Source organism: Rhinolophus hipposideros (genome assembly GCF_964194185.1).
Source record: "Rhinolophus hipposideros genome assembly, chromosome: 20".
Lineage (NCBI taxonomy): Eukaryota > Metazoa > Chordata > Mammalia > Chiroptera > Rhinolophidae > Rhinolophus > Rhinolophus hipposideros.
Window position 1 is genome coordinate 48,949,230 of NC_138066.1, and position 18,633 is coordinate 48,967,862.

An 18,633-nucleotide genomic window follows, 5' to 3' on the forward strand; every position below is an offset into this window, starting at 1 on the left:
CTGTACATAATTAATTCCTCTTCTTGTCAGTGTAGGTGATGACCAGTTTGCTTTTCCATAATCCTAGCTTTCTGTTATCTTGGTTATGTCTGTCCCGATGTTTATCTGGCACCTCAGCTTGGCACCTGACCTCTCAGGCAGGATATGCTTTTGTAATTTGGTGGCCATGTCGAGTATGTGTCTCAAAGGCTTCACTCTGCTGTCCTCAGCCTCACAAAGCTGCCTCTCTTGTCCCTGGACGGCTCTAAGCCCCCCCACCCCCAGCCTCTGCCTCCCCAGATAACAACTTGAAGCATAGAGACACTGTTTTTGTGGAAAACCTTTAAGAAAAAGGCACAACCTGGCCCCACCATGGAGAGCTTAACTCAGATCTTTGATGTGAGGTGACCTTTGTACCCAGACGCCTCCCACCCTGACACCCTCCCCTGCAGGGGTGGGGAGAGGAATGGAATGGCCCTCTGAACATCTTTTACCACTTTCAGGAAGCTCAGAATCTTCCAAGTATCTAGAATGGAATCTGAGATTCCACTTGGAAGGTCAGATAACAAAATGTCCCCTACGGAGGAGCTCCTGGCCAGAGCTTTGCGTTTCCACTAAAGTCTGGTTGGTTCCCTGTGACAGCATCAGCGCCATGCTGAGCAATTTCAGCTTTGTCATGGCTGGATTTTTTCAGATGGAGAAAGCACTGTTTCTTCCCTGTCTCCCTGCCTTTTCTCAGGTCTCCAAGGCCAGTCCTAGAGCCGGCTTAATTTGTCTTGGCAAACGCGTGTTTAACTCCTTCCTGTAGAAACCTTCTCTGCTTGGGAGCTGAGCCTTCCCATCAGGACGCTGGAGTGAAGGCGAGTCTGCCACATCCAAGGTGGCCCCACCAACTTCCGCCCATTTTTCGATAAATTGAGTGTTTCCATCCCCAGGCAGGCAGCTTGCCATGGCATTGGCCCATTCTGACCAACAGGATACAACTGAAGGAAATGTGCTGGCGACGGGCTTTCTCTGCAGCTCTCCTGTGTATGTGGGAAAACAGCCCACATGGGCATCTGTGCCATAGGGAGCTGGCCCCACACAGCGCTGGGTTCAGTGACTCCCTCTGAGCCTTGGGATGACTGACAGCTCTCAGGCCACGCCCCCAACCATGTCTGTCAAACCACAATACTTTTATTCTGGAGCTGGGAGGTATTTTGATAAAAGTTCCAGAATTGCTGCTTTCTTGGCAACATGAAGTGACTCACACTCGCGGCCCAGAAAACCTTGTTTTGACTTTCATTCTGATGCTTTCAAGAGGGCTCCCCAGACACACCAGTCACTTCAGAAGCAGCAGTATTGTGTGTTCACAGGACTGGCGTGTTGTGAGAATTAAGTGAGATCTTTCATTGAAGTGCTTCCGCATGCCCACAGTTATTCCTGGACTGAGTTTTGTTCCTAGTATATCCCCAGCATTTGGCCATTGTCTGGTCCATAATAAATGTTCAGTAAATTATTTGTGGAGTAAATAAATAAAGTATACAATAATTCTTTTTGTCTTAGGATTAGGGGTAGCAAACTAGATTTAAGGTGTTTTTAATTCAGTAGTGGTGCCCCCTCTTCTTTCTTCTGCCTGCCCCACATCAGCCTTTTATTGCAGGTCCAACCCCTTTATTAGTTCCTCTCCTGCTGCCTTCCTTTTTGACATTGAGGCTACACATTGAAACTAACTGTGGACTTGAAGGTTTGGAAGTCGGGGGGGTCAAAGCACTGCAGCTGAATGTGGCTATGAAACCCTCAACTGGACTAAAGAAAACGTGACTGGTTAGAAAGTGGGGGGTCGGAGGGAGAGAGAGAGTGTGTGTGTTTTCAATGTTTGTTGCAGGTGCTGAGGACACAGTAGTAAATAGGACTGTTAGTGAGAGCACAGGGTGGGGCGGACGTCTTCATTGGCCAGGGGGGTGGGGTAAAGGAAGGTGTCCTTGAGCTGAGTTCTGAAGTCTGAATGGGGCTTACTAGGCACGAGTGGGGTGGGGGGTGTTCCAGGGAGCGGGCTTTGCCAGGGCCCTGGTGAGGCACCTCTGGTGCGGAAGAGAAGGCTGAAATGGTCGGCAGGGCTTCCCCAAGATGTGGGGCCACAGCAAGGATTCATTTTTAAGTCAGTACTGTGTTCATTAAGTGAGATATGAGTAGGTCTCTACTTGGACAGGCCCACGTCTGAGAACGTAAGATTTGGAAGGTTTTGTTTTACTGACCTCCCTCTGTAGCTGCCACCTACTTTTAAGACGCCGGATTACATCATTCAACAGAAAACATACAGTCTAGCATTCTTCCCCTGGCAGAGGGGGTGAGGCTGCCTTTTGGCCTCTGTGCAGAGTACTTTCTTTGTGCCTACCGTGTTTCCCCAAAAATAAGACCTAGCCGGACAATCAGCTCTAAAGCGTCATTTGGAGCAAAAATTAATATAAGACGGGGTCTTATATTGTGTCCAGTATTATATCATATCATATCATATCATACCGGGTCTTATAATAAAATAAGACCCGGTCTTATATTAATTTTTGTTCCAAAAGACGCATTAGAGCTGATTGTCCAGCTAGTTCTTATTTTCGGGGAAACATGGTAATGCTCCCAAAACTGGAGAGAAAAAGTGATGTTTAGATTTGGCAGAATCCAGCTTCCAGAGGCTGCGTTGTTTTGTCTCAAGTTGCACCATGGATCTTTGAGCATGCTTTGTGGGGCAGGTTCCAGGAAGGACTGGCGAAGCATTGTCGGCTGTAAATAAACTTCCATTCTCTCTACCAGGATCTGGTACTTCTCTGCTGAGTAAATCCTCCCAGCTCAGATGGCCCCTTATCCCACTTCGTGGAGCCATGTTGTTTTCACTTCCTTCCTCTGCTTCCGTCGTAATTTTGTTGGTGGTTGGACTTTTGTATTCTCTGCAGGAGGAACTACCTTCCAGGTTCTGTGATTCCTGAACACGAGGCCCCTGCCGTGGCTGTTGGATCCTTACAAGTCTCAGACACACTTGATTAAGAACCAGAATTGGACAGGTTCAGCTCACTGTTCTCCAGGGACATCCCCTGCCTGCTGCAAGCTGCCTTGTGGCCTGGCTGGTAGGGCTTTAGTCTCAGGTGAAGCTGGGGGAGGCTGAAGGGCTGCAGACAGTCAGAAGGGAAAGTCTTAGCTCAGAGTTTGGTTTCTTTGACCAGCTCAGTGCTCTCTCCTCCCTTTCCTATCTCCTCACTTGGCTTCTTAGGAAGCTGTGGATTTTGTTTTGTTTTTCCTGAACTAGAGAGCTGAAGTGGTTTACCTGGTCTTTTCTCCTCGGTGCTGCTAGGTGAGATGCTTCGTTTTCACCTTCCTAAAGAACTGGGTGAGAACCCCTCAGCCTGCCATGTCGGAGGGGCGTGGGCTCCATGCCTCCTGGCTGACGCAGACAACTGTCTGGAAAATAGATCTCCAGGCGGAGTTCATAGCTTTGGCCAACTGAAAATATCCACCTGGCGGCTAGAGGGATGGAGTCATACAAGTCAAGACAGGTGTCCCAGTGCGTTCCGAAACACTGCTTTGGAGGAAAGGGAAGAAAAGGAACAGTGGTTTCTTGTTGCTCTGCTGGTATCCTAACCGCCTCTTCCTGCCTCTTTAAGGGCACAGTGAGACACTCTCCCTATTGCCGGTTTTGTAAAACTGGTTTCTTGAACTGGCAGTTTAATAACGTGAACCTCCCGGCTGTCTCCTTAGCGCTATCATTTTCAACATTTTATCAGATGTTTTTTCTGACCCCATGGCTGGCTTCCAAGATAACTATCATGGCTGCTTGGTTCTTTTTCGTACTGAATTCCTGGTACGTGACTAGGACATGGCTGGGAGGAGGCTGTCTCTCTAGGTCTTCGTCTGGAGTGTGGACACCCCCACCTCACCCCCAAGGGCTGTCCCCCTGAGGCTGCTTTCATTGGATGAAACTTGCCTCAGTGGACAGTTGAGCATAAATGGTTCTAAAAAACATCTTTGGGGTGTTTGACACCTGCCCTCATGGGTGTCGCCAGGTACCCCGACTCTCCTTCCTTGCTGGCTTCCTGCAGCCCTGCTTGAAGTCCGGGACCCAATTCCATATGAAGCACACAGGACGTGAGTCCAGGCCTTTCGTTGTGGGGCCTGATTCAGCCCTTTTTCTTCTCATGCTCAGAGCAGGGTGTGGGCTTCAGCTGCTTTAGGATCCAGGAGAACTTGGGTCGTTGGCATTTTTCTTCAGGACCACCTTGGTCCAGCGACACATGCCCAGGAGCTTACCCCCAGCTTGTTCATGTCAGGGCAGAAGTACATTCTAACACCTAGCAAGGTGTGGCCACCGGGAGGCACAGGTGCCTACAGCCTGATCCCCGGGCCTTAGAAGTCCCACAGGTGTCTGTCTGTGACACAAACGGAAATCGGAACAAGCAGATTCCCAAGTCTTCTCCAGGAGACCTTTGTGCAGAATTGTGTGCCCTCTCATCTGGGGAGGCTCTTTTATATGTTTGGCCCAGAGGATTCTCTTAAGGCGGGAGAATCTCGCGCTTGGAGTTGGGTCCATGTCCGGTGGTCGGCACGTTGCTGGAGGGACGGTGGAGCTGGATTCCACTGCTGAGAAGTTGGGGTGTTGGGGATGTTGGGTTTGGGGTTGAGTAAGAGTCCATAGCTCCATGGGGCTCAGGGTGAACTCTGGGCACGCAGCATGTGTGTGTTCACATGTGTGTGTTGTGAGGGTGAAAAAGCAAAGACTAGACTACTTGGCAGATGGAAACCAACCACCAAGTTTATTTTTTTATTTTTTATTTTTTTTATGTGTAGAATGATTAATTTGGCGGGGGAGGGGTGAGGAGTGAAGCCAAAAAAGGAAAGACTGAAAACAAGGGGAAAAGTAAAACTTTCTGCTTGTGATTTTGGCCCATCATCTCTTTTCTTCCAGAGACATGACTAAACAACCTCCGCTAAGCCAGGCAAGGATGTTATGAAAGTCAGGGATTCCCCCTGCCCCTGCCCCCATTGCCAGGGACCGAAAAGCTACAAGCAGCCCCATGGGGGCTCAGGGCCTTTTGCCTTACCCAAGGAGGCCCGGGAGTAAACAAGTCCCCTTTGAAGAGACCTTGCTTGTTTGGTGACTAACTTCCTGTGTCTCTGGAGTATACCCGTAGAATTCCAACAATTCCAGCCTGGATATCTTGCCTCGGCTCTGCATTTGGGGCCAGGAGAGGGGCTGGCACAGTGCAGGGCTACCAGCCAGCTGGCCTGGGAAAGGAGGTAGGATGTACCCAACTGATGTTTTCCCACAATTAGCAACCAGAAAGGTGGCCCCTGGGGGGGAATTTCAGGGCCTTTGATGGTTCCACATTTTGTTACTGTCACGTTCTTTAACATTGGTTCCTCCAGAGTTACTGCTACAAAGGGATTGTTGTGGGCCCCTGAGGACTGGCACTGTCTGTGGAGCAGCTGATTGATGACCAATCTGAATTTGGCATGGCAGTCCTCCAGGCTGCCTCCTGATCCTTCTCTACCCTGGCGCAGGCCGGCCTCCTCTTTGCCCACCTGATTGGCAGGGGTGGGTGGTAGAGGAGCCGTGTTGCTAAGCAGCCTGGCCTGGACATTATGCCTGTCCAGGATGAATGAATAGCTGCAGTGTTCAGCAGAATTGAGGGGGTTTTGGCCTGTCCCAGAATCCAGAGGGACTTTTTGGGGGAAGGGGGGGCTAAGATCTCCTACTCTGGCCTTAGCTTGGAGCCGTCACGTGGGAGGGGGTTAGGTGTCCTTCCTGCGCCTTCCTTTCTGACATGTTTCTTCATGTGAATAGAGAACAGAGCTCTACAGCTGTTTCTGTGTGCAGGTCTTGTTCCAAAGCTGTTACTGTCTTTTCTCTTCCCTCACCCACCAAAGCAAAAGGAAGTGAGATCCAACAACTTCCTGGGAGTGCAGCTTCTACCACTTAGACCATTAATGTCTCGTGGGCCTCAAGTCCCCTCGATCTAACTGTGATCGAGGGATTGGGTTTCCCCAGAAATGGGGAGACACAGATGTTCTTGCTGATGTCCTGTTGGGATGCGGGGAACGGCCTCCCTCACTGGGTCGAGCTTGTGACGGAGCTGGGACCGGGGCAGGGGGGTCTTCTCCAGGTTAGTTTGGTTTAGATGAGGCATTTACTCTGAGCAGTGAAATACAGAGCAAGTCCAGAAAAATGTCTGATAAGAATCGTTTGCTCTTAGGTTTCTGCACGCGGCTAGAGCGAAGGACGCATGGAAGTGTGTGTAGTAGTCTGCATTAAGCATCAGAGGAAGCTTTTCTTTGGAGAATATAAAGCCAACATAAAGAGAGCTGGGGGGTGAACCAGGGAGAGCAGCTGCCTCCGTGCCGGAGCCTTTCTCGGGCCTGGTTCGGTCACTTTTATATCAAAGGCTGGCTACGTGCCTGCTCCGGGGTTCCCTTGTGATGAAGTCTCCCCTTTTTGCTTAAACTAAAAGAAAAACCTCTTGGGAGTAGGTAGTCTTTGTGTTTTAGTCATGGTATCTCACGTTATAAAGTAACCACCTCTTGCTTCCTTAGTACCAGCTGGGGTGGCCATGTTCTGAGGTGGCTGGCTAGGGGGGAGCCCCGGCAGGATCCAGGTGTGCAGGTGACGGATGGCTGGCGTTTGCTCTCCTCAGCCTTGGTGGGTATTGGCCCTGCTGGAGGCCATGGAGAGACTGAAGTGGGTGACTGGAGCGTCCTGGCTGCTCTGATAAGGGAAGAAGAGGGGTTCAGGGGTCCCAGAAGGCCCCGAAGCATCGGCTCACTCTCAGGGTTCCCTGTGGTGCCTTCACTTTTTTTCCTTCTTTGAGTATCCTCACTGGTTCTGTGAAAAATGACTTTGGATCGGAAATGCCATGCTTACCTCCTTGTATTTTTGGTTCTGTTTTGCAGGATAACCCAGAAGTGGAAAAGCGGGATCCACAGGAATTAGTTGGTAAGTACGGGAATGCTGTGAGGGCACATTCTGAGCCTTGGCCTAAGCGAACTGGCTTCTGGCGACGTGGGGCCTGCTGCGCGTGGGGCTTCTCTCTGCTTCGGCCAAAGCAGCTGTTCTAGCTGGAGCTTTGTCTCTCCTGCTCTCTCTTCTCAGGGCCTCTGGCATTTCCTGAGATGGCGGGGTAAGACACCCAGGGAACAATTCTTCTTTGAAAATCATATCCATGGTGTGTTTCATTGGGCTTTGGTCCGCTGCCTGTGTTGTCAGGAGGGATTCCAGGCCTCTCCAGCTGGGAGCTCGTTCCCCTTATGCCCAGGGCTCGTCCTCTGCCCTCGGACCACCTCCTTCCCCCACTGCTGGCACATTCATGTGCTCCAGGAGCAAGCGTGTGGCCTCTGCTGACACTTGTTCTGTCCCCGAAGGAGAACACGCCTCAACAGTCGTAGAGTCTGGGACCCTTGGGGACTTGGGAGGGCAGGGCGGGTACATTTCTGGAAAATGGCACACGTGTCGTCTCACTGCTGTGCTAACTCCAGCCTCATATGCCTTCTCCAAGTGCCTCAACTCCCTCAGTGTGGCCATGGACTTGTCACTGCTCCCTCAAAGCCTGGCCAAACCTCCCTTTCTGGGGCAACTGTCACAGTCTCGCCCTGCCTGCTTAATCTTCATAAAGCGGGATTCTTGCTCCCCAGCTCCACAGGTGACCTGCAGAGCCTGCTTCTGCGCCTTCTTACCAGTTCTAGCCCTGGGAAGCCCAGGACTCAGGCTAGACATGCTGCTTCCTGCAGCCCTCCACCTGTCCTTTTTCTGGACAGAATCCTTTCCCTGGGGGTGGGAGGTGGGGACCCATTCTGGTTTTCCTAACTGAGAAAACTGAAAAGTATTTGTTATGTTTGTCTGCTGAGGAAGGATGGGGCAGGGACACTCCGAGTAGCCCAGACCCTTGTAGGATGCTGCCTTTATTCCTGAGTTTTCTGAGGAATGGATGGAGTGCACGTCTTTCAAATCCTATAAAAGCTGGAATTTTCCTGAAACCATAGAGTTTGCTCTTTAGAACATGGCACTATGGGGGGTGTACCAGTTGGCTTTGTGGGCAGAGGAAGCAGGACACGCCCTTGCCAGGAAGCCCGTGGCCTCCTCAAGTGGGTGACCCAAAGGGCAGGTGTGGAGTGGAGCTTCGGCCCCCCTCCCCTCCCTACCTCACCCATCCCTGCTGTTTCCTACCAGGAAACGGGGTGGGAGTGGGCCAGAGAGCCAGGGGCCACAGTGCCCTCTGCTGCTGCCAGCAGTGTTCGTGCTGGGCAGGCGGCGAAATGAGTGTATGTGGCATCAGCCGTCTCCCCCCAACCTCTTCCTCAACCAGCTCTCACTTTTTCTCTCCTGGCCACTCTTTGAAAATAGCTTCATTGAGGTTGTAACTTACACCAAGGAAGATTGGCCAGTTTGAAGTGTGCCGTTTGATGAGTTTTGACCCATGTGGAGAGTCGGATTAACTCCCACAACAACCGTCATGTAGAGCGTCTCCTGCACCCCCAAACCTTCGCAGACTCCTCCCCTTGAACATTGTCCTCCCGCAGCCTCAGGCAAGCAGTGCTCTTTCTTCACTGTAGTTTTGCCCTTTTTTAGAATTTCATATAAATCAAGATTTCTCAACCTCGGCACTACTGACATTTTGGGCTGGATAGTTCTTTGTTGTGGGGGCCCAGCTTGTGCATTGTACAGTGTTTTAGCAGTATGGTCGGGCTGTGCCCACTAGATGCCAAGAGCACCGCCCTCCCCCACCAGATGCCACAATGAAAAATGTTAGACATTGCCAAATATTCCCCGGGGAGGGGGGGCCAAAATCGCTCCCAGTTGAGGAGCTTTCCTACAAATGGAATCATTTTTGTTTCTGAGATCCACCCATGTTGTTGAGCATATCTGTAGTTTTCTTTCTTTTTATTGCTAACTATTATTTTATTATAGGATTACACTACAATGTCTAATCTGTTCGCCTGCAGAGGTCACAGGGAGATCTTTAAGCCTTACCGTTTTGAGTACTGTACCATTTCTCACTGAGAAGGTAACAGCTTAGCTGAACAGAGTGGCTTTCACTCATGGTGCTGCTGTCGTCAGCCCTTCTGCCTGAACTTGGCTCCTTTGCCCGTCCTCTGGATGTAGGACTGACTTTCAGGTTGCTCCGCTGGTGTGGGAAGCACTTTCGTACGTGTGAACAGCCCCGGGTTTAATGGAGCAAATGAAGGCAGGCAGCTGACCCCATTGGTCTTTCCAGCACTGTAACTGCTGGACAGAGCTGAGCGTGCGTGCCCTGTCCATCCCCTCCAAGTGCCCCCCGGGCGTGCCTGGAACAGTGACACCGGGGTGGTGATCCAGTTGGGTGTTGCATGTCTCTAGGGAGCCAGAGACACTCCAGTGCCTCCTGCTCACAGCCCCACGGCACCCCCAGGCCTTCCTTCATTGCCCGCCCACTATTCTGGAGCCCAGCTGACTAACTGTCCTGCTCAGATTGCTCCCTGGCAGCTATGGATTTCGCCCCTGCTGTCTGACTTGGGCATGCACAGGGTGAGTCACGCCGATGCCAGGCCGATGGCAGGCCTCCCAGTTCCTACTACTGGGCCTTCCTAGAACACCCCAGCAGATCCAGGCGCAGCCACAGACATGGGCTGCCCCCTGTGCCTGAGCGCAACTCTCAGTGTATTTCCTGGGAATGGTTTGAGATTCTGTCGCTGCTCAAAGAGCCACATGTGTGGGTCTGGTATCTTCTACTTTAGATTCATTCTGGGACTTGGAAAAAGAACCATGGAAAGGTTGCTCCTGAAATCAGTGGGATACATACACTCTTATCTGGTTTCCTGAATGTATCCCTTCATTTGCCAGTTATTCCCTAGGAATTCTCTTGTTCCTAACCTAGGAGCTCAGGAGGGGGTCTCCCTACTCTGCCATACTATATACCATGTGACCCTGAGTGTGGTGGGTTGTTATGGCAACACTGTCACACCCTGTTTTTCCAAAAGGCTTTCTTTCCTGGCAAATGCCAAAGGGCATTCTTTGTCTCTGTGTCACGTGCTGGCATATGCTCTCCACCCGAGGGAAGCGCTCAGCCTTCCCCGCTCTGTGCTCAAAGCCTGCCCAGGCCCCACATGCTTTTGTTGCTGATGCTCGTGGAATCGGAGGACCAGCTCACCCACCTAATTCCACTGCCAGCCGGCCTCTGCAGCCTGCTTCAGCCTCAGGCTTAGAACTCCTGCTTCTCACAGAGCTGGGAGGAAGGAGGAAATCAGAATGAGAGTTGAACTGCAGCCAGATCTGGGTGTCACCCTTGCTTCAGGAGTCGAGAGACAGAGGAAGGTGCTGGGCACAGAGAAGCACATCGTCCCCTGGTAGCAACTGCTCCTGGGCTGCACTGGCCTCTCAGGTCCACAGAAGCCGTGTCACCCAGTCTCGGTCCTCTGGTCCTCACCCAAATGGCAGGTCCAGCGCTCTCTGTTCTTGGGGTGCATCTGGTGAGGCTCCACGGACCACAGTGGGAATCGGCCCAGGCGGCCGTGTTCTGGGACTCTGCCCTGGGCTCGGGCCCAGCCTCAGTGCTGGCAGTGTGTGCAGCCTTGTTCGGCAACAGCTGAGACTGGCAAAGCTGGGAGCTGTACCCTCAGCCCTGCTCAGCACCATTCTTTACAGTAGTAGTGGAAATCGAAGCACCTTATCTGATAAGAAAATATTAACCCAGCCTTGGGAAAGGAGAAGGGGGAGGCTGTGCTGGGTCATCCCCAGGCCGTCCCGCCGAGCACTTGGGACTAAGAAAAGCCTCGCCCGGGGCTGGCACACAGTGGGTCCCCAGTAAGGACTTGCTGGGTGTTGTTGGTGCTGGCTTGTTCATTCTTCCTGCCCCACCCCGCTCTGCCTGCTATTTGCTCATTGTATGGTCCTTTTCATGAGAAAATGTTTTAAAGAGCACAGACAGACTCTTACAACAAACAGTCCATTGTCTGAGTGATCCAGAGCAGGACACTGCAGTCACCAGGGTGACCAGAGGCCACAGGGAAGGGCGTGGGGAGAAGGAGAAAAACTTGGGTGGGCAGTGGTAGGTCTCCGAGGGAATTGTCCTTGGGAGTTGTGGTTCTTCACATCAGAATCAGGCCTTTTGTTCCCAAGAATGAGGTGGACCAAAAGAGGGTTGGTTGGTTTATTTTTTAAAGACCCTAAGCTAATCACCAACAGGTAATGTTTTTAAATGCCATTTATGCCCAAGGCAGTTTTCAGTGCGTTTGAGTCCCAAAGCCCAGGGAGCCCTGAAGCCTGCTTCTCCTATATCTTGGGTAGGACAACCCAAGATGTGAAGGATGACGCCAAGCAACTCTGAGTTTCCGGAATCCTGGGAGGGTGTGTGAGGGCATAGCCAGTGGAGGGTGAGCCAGTGTGCACCTCTCTTCCTGCCCTGGGTTCAGCGACTTCACACTGGGAGCTTGACATTGGCCATGGCAGGAGAATTCACACCATGGAAGCTGGCAGAAGCTACCAGTTGTGGCGGTTCCCTTCTCACCTTCCACCCCATCGGTTGTTACGCATTTGCTGGCACACCCTGGACATACCCTTTCCTTAAGAGTTAACTGCTGTCACATGGTAGCACGCATTCTTTACACTTGTACCCTCTGCCTGAGCTTCTCTCCCCCAAGTTGGTGCATGCTGGCTTCTGGTCATGTGATTTCAACTCAGACGACACCACCCTCTGAGGAAGGCTGCTCTGAACACTATTTCATAGCCTTTATCCCTCCCTGAAAACATTTTATGTGCTTTTTTTTTTCCCATTGTCCGTATGTATCCCCCGTCCTAATCCCCACCCCCCTACAGAATTTTTCTCTGTGTTCTCTCAACAGCCTCCTTTTCTGAAAGAGTCCGGAACATGTCACCTGATGAAATCAAGATCCCACCTGAACCCCCTGGCAGATGTTCGAATCACTTACAAGTAAGCACAGAGCTTGGCTTCTGAGACCCGTATACATGAGGCGGCCTGGGTCAGGTGTCTGCTTTGGTGTGGCTTTAAGAGGCTTCTGTAAAAGAAACAGCCAAGGTGGGAAGGAGCCTGCAGTGCAGGGTGCCTCCCTCAGCCCGCTCTCCGGAGTTGGCTCTGTACCCACTGTTCCCTGGTACTGCTCTAGCTAGGGCACCCCAGCTTGCCCTCAGTGAGGGCCTAAGCCTAGGCAGAGAAGATGACGTACCTTGTCTGTGCACCCCAGCTGAGCCAGTGAGACCATCTCAGCAGGAATTTTGCTAAGAAACTGGAGGACCATCAGAATGTAACAAATTATAGAAATGCAAAACCACAAGCATTTTTATGCATAAATTGCTATCCTCCGATTCCAAAACTTCCAGTTCACTAGCTTCTTGTCTGATACAACTTCAGACAGACCTGACCTGAGGTATTGAAGTCCCAAGGAAATGGAGTATTTAGTGCAGTTACTCCCATGGGAGCAGGACCTCGGGACAACTGGGGTTTACACCTCCTTTTTAGCCTCTGTGATGTTTCTGGTCCCTCTGCAGGTCCCCGATGAGTGGACACCCAAGCCTGCCCAGTAGTGGCATCCAATCTACCTGTTCTTTGATCTTGTAGGTTCTGCTCAAGCCTCTGGCTGTGCTGCCCGCCCATGGCACCACCCTAACGGATGGGTGACGAATGGCACCTGGGGCTGTGGAATGCAGCAGGCTGGGGCTGCGGTGGCAGGCAGATGCTCTTTTCTGGGAGTCTCCTCCCTTTGCTGAGTCGTCATCCCCCTGCCCACCACTCCCGAGCACAGTGTAATCTTCACACCAGGCAACAAGTCACAGCATGTAAGGCCAGTCTCGCAAGCTGCCAAGCAGAGACAACCAACCAGCCTAGCCTTCTAGTTAAGGGCATTTCTCCTCTTTTAGAGCCTCCTGATGGTAGAAAACATGACAAACATTTTAGTCCTCCTGAGATGGGGGAACCCATCTGATGGCCCAGGAGACAGAAAAGTCATCTGTAAGATACAGGTCCGCTTCAGGCTTCCATGTCAGGCCTCCCTCCATTACCTGTGAGGTGACATTGAGGTTTGTCCCTCTAGGCTTCTCTCTTCCCTGGTAAATGTATTACAAACCTCTCTCTGCCATTCAGTGCTTCCTCTGGCCAGTCTCGGCAGAAAGATTGGCCTGACAAAGGGGGTCGATGGCCTCTCCTGATGATCCCGGAGGGCGTCACACAGGACTTGCAGCCCAGCCCACCTCCTCTCGCAGGTGAAGAGCGCCCCAGGTGTTTTCCTTCTGGAGAGTCTGTGTTTAAGTGCCACCATGGGGGGAGGCTGCAGAGGGACCTTGCTCTGGGCCAGTGTCAGCCTCCTGGGCCGGAAGTGGCGCTGCCCTGAAACTTGGGAATCTGGGTAGCACTGATGCCATCTATTGCAGGCATCGTCTCTGCGGGTCTTGGGACACCTGTGACACTGGCCTGGATCCTTGCCAGGTGCTTCTCCTGTGTCCTGTCAAAAGCCAGAGCAGAGACTGGGGAGAGGGGGTTTGATGAGAGCTGAGCTCTTGACCCCTGACGGTGCCTCTTGGTAAAGTGGCGGGGACCAGCCATCCGTGGCCTCCCGATAAAGGACACTAGGGAGTACATGAGACCAAATCCAAACAACTCGACTCCTTCCTCCTAAAGGACATGGCCTCCAGGTCCCCTGCTGAGGACTTAACCCAAGTTAAAATGTAAAGCCAGCCTTCAGCCCCACCCAGCCCCGCCAGTTTCCGAAACCCCCCTTTGGATGATTCAGGAGCTGATGAACCAGGTGCGGATTCGTCCATGGTCTTCTCCATGGCTTCCTTGCCTTAATCTTTTTACTACTCACTCTACTAGCCATCCAGGGGCAGTCAGGAAAAAGCAAACAAAAACAGGCTGGTCTCGGTTTATCTCACTTGTGTTCAGCACTGCTCAAAGGCTGGTGGTGAAAGACTGTGGCTAGAGCAGGGCTTTGTGTGGCTCTCTGGGGCTCTCCTGTGTTCACACGTCCACACAGCACATGTGACCACAGCCTGGGATTGTGAGGGGTGGGGTAGGGTGGTAAACGCCCTTCTTTTTCTCTTCCATAGGACAAGATCCAGAAGCTTTATGAGCGGAAGATAAAGGAAGGAATGGATATGAACTACATCATCCAAAGGAAGAAAGAATTTCGGAACCCCAGGTGAGTTTCCCATGAGCCTGCAGGATCAGTTGAGTCATTGATGTTGGACTGGGGATCGGGATTCCCCCATGGAGGTGACAAGGAGAAGCCTAGCTAAGATCTCACCTGAGCCCAAAGAGGCATCATCCAGACTGCGTTATCCCAGCTGGAGCTTTACCATTTACGATCCAGGCTGAACACATAAACCAGTATGTGGGGTGGAAACCAAGAGACCGGAACTAGAATGGGGGAGGCCCAGCTGGGTTCTCGTCCCTGCTCTGCTCCTAAAGCACAAGACGCCCTCATCTGTGCAACAGGAGGGTTGGAACAGACCATTATTGTGGATTCTTCTTTCACCTCTAAAAAGTAATTGATTCTGCATGCAGGTCAATGGAACAGAGCTGTGTCTGGGTCTTACTCTATCCAGGGCCTGAGAAAGTGACACACCTGGGAAAGAGTCTGGTGTGGTGACAGCAGGGACCTGCCCTGGCCTTCGTGTGGCCCTGAGTGTGGTAGCCCCAACCCAGCCACAAACTGAAGATCAGATGTCCAGATCAGACCCAAAAAAACACAGCCCTCTCCTCAGCACCACACTCGATCTGGCCCCTGGCTAGCCGTCCTCTATGGGAGCGCGGAGGTCCAGAGGTGACTGAATGTCAGGCCCGTGGGCATCTCCCCTCCCGTCAGGAAGCTTAGAACAGTCACCTGGGTTTCAAGTTTTGTCTGAGCTCAGGAGCTGGAGGATTTTGATCTGATATCTCGGATGAGGGCCTGCTCAGTGCCGGTATTCTTCTTTTAGCATCTATGAGAAGCTGATCCAGTTCTGTGCGATTGATGAGCTCGGCACCAACTACCCAAAGGTATGTCCTGCACATGGAGGCTGAGGGCGGACACCCAGGGCCCCGTGCTTGCTCTGTTGGCTTCAGCCCAGAGCCACTAGGAGGTCCGTATGGCGGCAGTGCTGGCTGTAGAGCGCAGTCCCATGTCTCTTGTCTGAGCCCGTTGCTGTGAAATAGTCCAGCAAAGGGACTGCAGCGACACACCGGCCCCTGGGCCCCTGGTTGGTTAGGGCCTGAGTGTGGACTTGCTGTGCTGTAGGCCAGCCTGTGGGCAGACACATCTCTGCTCTCAGATTCCTAGAGACAAATTGGCCACCCCCTCGGCTAGAGACCAGAAATACCAGCTGAGCCCCTGTGGCTTTGAAGGCAGGGCACCCCAGGCCAGGAAGATCCATGGAAAGACCTGGGGGTAGGAGGGGCGCAGACTTGGGTTTCTAAGTCTTCTGTCATCCGATGGCCCTCACTGGCTGCAGCTTGAACCTTTTCTTTTTCAGGATATGTTTGACCCCCATGGCTGGTCTGAGGACTCCTACTATGAGGCACTAGGTAGGTGGCCGTCCATCTGTCCATCCGCCCATGCAGTGAGTCAGTCATCGGGCAGTGTGTATTGCAGGGCCTCCTCTGTGTGAGACCGTGTCCGAGGAGCTGGGATGCAGTCTTGAACGAGACAGACCCCATCCCTGACTTTGGAGGTTGCAATACAGCAAAGGAGACAGGGCTGGAGGGGGAATGCCAGCAGTGAGCGTGGTGATGAGCAGGGTGCACGCAGGGCCACCTAACGAGCCAGGGCAATGGGGCGACCTCGCTGAAGAAACACGTCCACGCGGAGGTTTGAAGGTGCAGAAAGGCCAGCCCAGCAGATTAGACAGAGGCCCAGGCAGGGGGCAGAATGTTCTGAGGACAGTTTCTCAAGGAGCCCAATAGGGAGAACGGGGAGGAATGTCAAAGGGTCTGAGCCCTCAGGTGACAGGTCTCAAACCAGCCCCTGGACCAGATCTGACCTGCAGATGTGTTTTGTTTGGCCCATACAAGTCTTGTCTTGCTTTAATTTGAATTAGTTGCCAAAAGTCCACCTAAAAATCCATAATGCCAGCTTCTCGTGGTCAGTGGGAAGGTAGTCCAGCCTGGGTCCCGGCACCCCCACGGGGCAGCAGTCGGCCGCCACGCAAAAGCAGCTGACCCCCCAGACAGGAGGTGCCCAGCCCCTGCCCCTGAGCCTTCGAAGTTGAGGCCACACGGGCCTGCAGCGGCCTCCGTGCCTGGGACAAGAATGCAGGGGGTGCAGCGAGCACTGGACTAGGGTCTGTCAGCCTCAAGTGGGAGCTGTGCCAGGACTGCCTTCGTAACAGCTTCTCTTGTCTTTGTAGCGAAAGCCCAGAAGATTGAAATGGACAAACTGGAAAAAGCCAAAAAGGAGCGAACCAAAGTAAGTGATGGACAAGTGTCCTGGGTGAAAAGGGCAGCTGTTTGGAGTGCACGGTCCTCTGGCTGAGCCCACAGAGCACCGGGCTGCCCTCCCCGCCCCTGCCCCCACCCAGCTCATGCCTGGTGGCGCTCTGAGCAGCTTTAGGCATACCTTGTGGACAGAACCAGCCTTTCTGGATTTCCAGGCTCTGTAACTCAGCTAGAAATTGCTTTCCCCTTGCTTCCGTTTGGTTTCTTGGGGTCTGTGGTTTGCTGCATTGTACCTTCCCTCTCCTGCCCCTTACAGCTGCAGAACCCTGGTGGCTTTCTCTTAGGGGTCATCTGTGTCCTCCCTGGCTTGAATGGAGGCAGGGATTTCCTGGGTGCACTCTGGTCTGTGCCTTTCCGGGCCTCCATAGCTCACGTTGGTGACCTGCCTCAGGGCTTCTACGTAGGCCCCCTGTCTGAGGGCCAGGTAACCCCTTATTTTAGGACCTTGAGCACTGCTACTTCCCAAGCAGTGTGGGTTCTTCAGGGAACAGAAATTTGGCTATGAGACTAAATGTCCTCAGGGCACTTAATGACCAGTCTCAGAGAAAAAGCCTCGAGACAGAAGTTCCTCCCATCTTTGGTTTGGCCTGACCCTCCTGCAGCAGCTGCGGCCTCGAGGACGCCGCCCCCACCCCACCCTACCCCTGCAGCCCTGTGGGAACTGGTGCTGGAGGGTGATCAGGTTTTCTCATTCTTAACCCTTGACTGAATTTCCCTTCTCTCTCTTTCCCTCCTCCTTCTAAACCCCAGGCTTATTGTGGGGACACGTCTGCAGCCCCTGGGGACCAGAGCTGTCCTTCCCCTGTGCTAGCGGGCAGGGGTTTCCCGGGCATGTGCAGAAGCCTAGTGATGCTGGGAGGGATCCGATGTCCATTGGGAAACGCTTTCTTCAGAGTAGTAAACGTCCCCTTCACACACCCGAGACAGTCACAGCAGAGCTGCTGCTCAGTGTGTCCTTTGTATGGTACCAAACTCCTGTCCCCCAGGAGCGGACAGCTGGTAAAAGGATGCGGAGCAGCCGCTTTGCCTGGGTCTTCCTCTTTCCTCTCCCCTCCAGATTGAGTTCGTGACAGGCACCAAGAAGGGCACCACAACCAATGCCACGGCCACCACCACCACCACGGCCAGCACAGCTGTTGCAGGTAGAAGACAGCTTTCTGCTTCCTCAGATGGAGCGAGGGTTTCCCTGCCTTATGTGGGGGCCCCCCTGGAGATCTGGGCCTCGGTTCTGCCTTGCCGTGTTTTTTTTCTGAGCCTGGAGTTTTGGAGCTAACTTTGGAATGTGGGGTGGGCTCCCCGGTTCACTGACTGCCAGGGCTGTCTGGCTGGGGCCGCTTCAGTTTCCGTTCCCTAAGCTCTGACCTCTGGCCTTCTGGGAAAGCGAGTGTTACTGTTTGGTTTGTCTTGGTCCTGACTTCTCTCGCCTTATTCCCAGATGCCCAAAAGAGAAAGAGCAAGTGGGACTCGGCCATCCCGGTGACGACCATAGCGCAGCCCACCATCCTCACCACCACAGCAACGCTGCCAGCTGTCGTCACCGTGACCACCAGTGCCAGTGGATCCAAGACCACCGTCATCTCTGCTGTGGGCACCATCGTGAAGAAGGCCAAGCAGTGACCTGAGGGACCACTTCTCCTCTCCATCGGCGGGAGAGCTGCTCCAGGACTTGATAAGACTGTGGGGCCAGGGGGAGATGCCACTTCATATATTTCAGGACTGGGACCTGCTCTCCAGGTGCCACCCCCAGAGGACCCTCTGTGGCATTCCAGCCAGGAGAAGGACATTGCCGTAGAGCGGGGCACTGTGGGCAGTGTCCCCACACTTGGGGTCTGTAGCGCTATTAAAAGTGCTGTGTTCTTACATTGTGGCCTCCTGGCTGCACCGGCTTCTGCTGTGGTCTGTTTCGGGCACGTGCAAAGGCTCAGGCGCCCTCCCCATCTTCTGGGTGGGTTATTACCCAGGTTGCTGAGGGGCTGACAGCAAGTTGCCGCAGCCATTCCCCGCGGATACCACTTGACATGGGCAGGTGGGTGTCCAAAGAGTGGGTGAAACCCCGTGTTCCCACTGTCCTGACCCCCAAGCCAGGCTGTTCTCAGACAGGAGCTGAGACCTCTGCCCCCAGCCTCCCTGACCACTTCTTGGAAACCCAGGCTTTGAAGGCAAGTCGGTCACCAGAAGGGCTGGGGTTGATCCCCGACCTGCACAGGGAGGGGAGAAGCATCGGCGCTTGGCTGAGGCT

The 18,633-nt window shown here is 53.1% G+C and overlaps 1 protein-coding gene across 2 annotated transcripts in view; it reads left to right on the top strand.

The window, feature by feature from the left end:
• The window catches only part of SAP30BP (SAP30 binding protein), a 31,434-nt gene extending 13,173 nt beyond the window's left edge, over positions 1–18,261 (top strand). For both annotated transcript variants that reach the window (XM_081027740.1, XM_081027741.1), the window contains 8 exons: positions 6,892–6,934; positions 11,812–11,900; positions 14,030–14,121; positions 14,900–14,960; positions 15,434–15,485; positions 16,307–16,365; positions 17,452–17,536; positions 17,830–18,261. In XM_081027740.1, coding sequence (XP_080883866.1) covers positions 6,892–6,934; positions 11,812–11,900; positions 14,030–14,121; positions 14,900–14,960; positions 15,434–15,485; positions 16,307–16,365; positions 17,452–17,536; positions 17,830–18,011 — 663 coding nt within the window. In that variant the 3' untranslated portion in view covers positions 18,012–18,261. The remainder of the gene's footprint in view (positions 1–6,891; positions 6,935–11,811; positions 11,901–14,029; positions 14,122–14,899; positions 14,961–15,433; positions 15,486–16,306; positions 16,366–17,451; positions 17,537–17,829) is intronic.
• The last annotated feature ends 372 nt before the right edge of the window (positions 18,262–18,633 follow it).